Source organism: Crocodylus porosus, unplaced genomic scaffold (assembly GCF_001723895.1).
Source record: "Crocodylus porosus isolate Cpor-Errol unplaced genomic scaffold, CroPor_comp1, whole genome shotgun sequence".
Taxonomy (NCBI): domain Eukaryota; kingdom Metazoa; phylum Chordata; order Crocodylia; family Crocodylidae; genus Crocodylus; species Crocodylus porosus.
In genome coordinates this window covers 24,525,966-24,529,835 of record NW_017728931.1, presented here as the reverse complement: position 1 = coordinate 24,529,835, position 3,870 = coordinate 24,525,966, and the positions used below count along the sequence as shown (strand labels likewise).

At 45.8% G+C, this 3,870-nt stretch overlaps 1 protein-coding gene across 2 annotated transcripts in view; it reads left to right on the top strand.

Moving 5' to 3' along the window:
* Positions 1–3,870, top strand: part of LRMP (lymphoid restricted membrane protein) — a 58,779-nt gene that overhangs the window by 28,114 nt on the left and 26,795 nt on the right. For both annotated transcript variants that reach the window (XM_019544398.1, XM_019544399.1), the window contains 2 exons: positions 194–356; positions 2,697–2,758. In XM_019544398.1, coding sequence (XP_019399943.1) covers positions 194–356; positions 2,697–2,758 — 225 coding nt within the window. The remainder of the gene's footprint in view (positions 1–193; positions 357–2,696; positions 2,759–3,870) is intronic.

Here is a 3,870-nt window from a genome sequence, read left to right as displayed (position 1 = left end):
AAAAAAAAAACCCCCACCAAAAATAGCTCCCATACACAGCCCTCAAATGTGAAAATGCAGAAGTTCAGTAGGAGCCTGACACTTCCTGAGAGAACAGATGCATTTCAGTTTTCATTTTCATGATCTGTAGAGACTTCTTATGTCACCTATAAGTTTTTTATTTTAAAAAATTTAAAAGCTATTCTGGGCTCAGGTTAAGGATCGAGATGAGGCCCTCTACTCTGCCTGTGAAAAAACCAAATCTTTGAAATGTGAATTGGAGGAAGCCATTTCTGAGCAGAAAAATCTCCAGGCTATGAATACATCTTTAATGAGCACTTGCCAGATGCTTCAGGAAAAAAACAAGGAGCAGAAAAGTAAGTACTTGAATGACACGTGTATGTCACTATTCACTTCAGTGCTAGCTAGTTTGCTGCAGTTGAGACCAGGGAGGAATCGAGCAAGCTCGCAGTACAGATGATGAACTTTTTGTGTTGCTGTGCTCTGGGAGAGCCCTGTAGCCACGCCAGAATGTGCAGTTCCCCAGATAAAACGTCAGCTAAGCAGGGTCTTAAATTGGTCATCTGGACAAACCTCTAAGGAAAATCCTAGGATACTGTGGCACTGGGTTACTTGACTGCTGTCACTTCCCTCTGAGTCAGTGCTGAGTATTAAGCAGCAATTTAACTGAAATACTGGTCTTCATGTCTAGATAGCCCCTACCTTGGTACCCCTCATCTTGGGTGATTTTTAAACTCCTTGTCCCATTTCACACAGATGTTGTACTATGGATTGTTTTCCTCCTTCCATCTTACTGTATGGGATTGCCATGTGCTGTCAAACCAGCTGCTTCAGCCGAGGGATGGCTACTTTTTTTTAAATAAAAGCCCTCCTGAACTGACTATATAGATTTTCCTTAGTATTCATTTGGCATTTACTTCATGTCAAAAAGCTTTTTGGGTATCATCTTTAAAGTGGTCAGACCTGTTTAATTCTAGTTGATGTGGACTAGTAGAGATGGCATATTTGACTACCCTAGCTTCAGAGAAGTTATGCAGGCTTACACCAGTGGAGAATACAGCCCTGGGTGTTTTTTCCCCATGGTAGCATGTATTAAAATGTGCCATAAAGGGAACCTGAGGGAAGAATGCATTCTAAATTGCGGCGTTAGAGTATTCTGGTATTAAAGCTTCCTTCTGAAAAGATTACACCACTCAGGCAGCAGCATACTCTGAAGGCAAAGTGAAGAGGTGGTGCCTGAACACTATGCACCAGGATGATAGACTATCTGAGGATGAGCATATTTGCTGCAAGCTTGGAATTGTAATGAATACCCCAAGTACGTATGCTGCTTTTTTTTCAGGCTTCTGATTCTTTTCTAATTGTGGTTTTAGCTGCATGGAAGCGACATATCTGTGGAAATATTTCCTTTCCCTTGTACTTCTGCTAGACCTTTTGTGTTAGGTGAGACCAGAGTATTCCTCCTGGTAATGAAGGGATAGAGCTACAGCTGACAGCAATTAAGCTAGCAAAGATGTACTAATTAAAGCAGCTAAGGTGATTTGGGAAATCTTTTGAGGTGATGTTCACTCTCAAAAGCCAATTACCCAATGTCTCTCTCCATAACGTCACTAAGAAGCAAGTGTAGAAAAGGCAGGCAGGGCTCTGTGTGTAGATGTGATATCTTTTATTAGACCAACTGAGTAGTTGGGGGGGGCAGGGGGCGGGAATGGTCTTGGCAAGCTTTTGGGCACCTTCACCTGTCTTCAGGCTTAGGGAGTCTCTGCTGGTCTGAGACTCCAAGAAAAAGGTGCCACTTTCTGTTGACTCCTGTGTGGTCAGCAGTTCTGTTGCTTCAGACCAGATTCTGCCACTAGCTCCTGCTGTGCATTGCCCGTGCAAACAAAGCCACTGATGGCAGCAGTGTTAGGAGTATTGTGCCAGACTCCACAGATCTGTTTGCTGAAGTAGGGGTAATTTGATGCGAGTGAGATGTACATAGTCAATTTTGTACATGGACTTTTATTAGTCTTAAAATAAAATGTAATGTAGAAGTGTGTGTGTGCAAAAGAACCGATGATAATTTTGAGGTCTGGATCCTGCTTTGGCTTGTGCACCCTCAGTGGAATCACTAGCAGTGCAGTGTGGTAGCTTTTTATTTCTGGAATCATACTGGTGATGAGGCACAAACCAAAATAATTTATTCTTTTTACATGTCATCTTTCAGTTGCATGTTTGGTATTGTACAGTCTGGCCATGCTCTGTTCAGTCAGTGGTCTAGAAGTGGTCTTAGACTGGTTGGTCTAAGTTGGTTTACTACTATTTCCTAGTAAATAAAACTAGGAAAACCTAAACGAGTTCTGACATCAGAAGTGCATGCATGTCTCCAAAAAGGATTCCTTTTATTGCATGTGCTGTTAAAATTCAACACAGTTAAAGAATACATGTCTGTTTTATCTCTTCCTTTTGTTCTTTTATTCTTTTTTTTTAAAAAAGTGTAAGGAATTTTACAATGTCTCCTGCATAATGGAATAAGCACTTGAAAAATCTTGCCTCCAATTTAAAAAAAAAAATGCAGATATAAATAGCAATGATAAAAATGCAGATATAAATAGCAAAGATATAAAACTGGTGGGCCAAAACCAGTTTTAAAAAGGATCAGAGTACAACTTGACTTTTGATAGCTTGCAGCCTGACATGTAAATGTCTCTTCATAGCGACTATTAACACTCTGCGAGAGATGCTGTTTGAAAGGCAGCTCTGTGGATCGCTACATCAGGTATGAAGTCTATATTTCAGCTGGTGGGAGAAGGCTGAACCTTATGGCACAATGGACACTGGTGATTTTATTATCCAGGTCCTCCCAGTTTCAGACAAATTGTAGTCTTGGAACTATTTTATAATGGCTGTCAACTAGGCCTGTACAGAGCAGCAAGCATTTGCTTCAGATTTTGATTTGGCCAATTTTGAGAGACAGTGGTTTGATTTGATTTGGCCACATAAGAGCTGAAGATTCAGTGACACTTCAGAAAGTGGGCATAGACTAGAGAGGCAGCAGTCCTCACCATGCTGGACACAGCCACCTCCAGCTGGTACATCTGTTTTTGTGGGGGGTCAGGGAGGGAGGGATTGGGGCTGGGACAAGATGCCCAGCCAGGATGGGGGGTGCGGGATGTGGGTGCTTCAGCCCTGGGAGTGGAGGGCTATGCCCTGCTGCCACTTTCCCAGCTGGGAGGTGGGGGGGCTGGTGGCAAGGCAGGCACAGCTTGCTCCAGGTAGAAGAGGGCAAGTGGCAGCAGGGCATAGCCCCTGCTTCCAGGGCTGCAGCACCTATATCCTGTGTCCTGTTTTCCCTCTCTGCCCCGCCCCAGCTAGGCAAGCAGCATCAGTGCCTGCATCCCATGCTCCAGTTGGCCAAGCAGTGGGCTATGCCCTGCTGCTGCTTGACCCCTTCTGCCTGGAGCAAGCCATGCCTGCATCATGCATCCCCACCCCACCTCTGGCTGGGCAAGCAGTAGCAGGGCATGGCCCGCGTTCCCAGCGCCTGCATCCCACACCCTCCCACTCCGGCTGTGGAAAAGGCAGTAGGACGTAACCCCCACTCTGGCAGCACCCACATCCTGCACACACATCTTTTCTCCCCCCACCCCAGCTGGGCAAATAGTGGGCTCTACCCTGCCACCACTTGCCCAGGTAGGGCAGGGGAGCACAGGATATGACCGTGGCAGCACTGGGAGCAGGGGCTATGCCCTGCTGCCGCTTGCCCAGCTGGGAAAGGAGGTGGGGCACAATGCGGGCACAGCTCAGTCTGGGTGGAAGGGGGCAAGCAGTAGCCTGGCATAGCCCCTCCTCCCAGCACTGCCACACCAGAGTCCTTGGGACCCCTTTCCT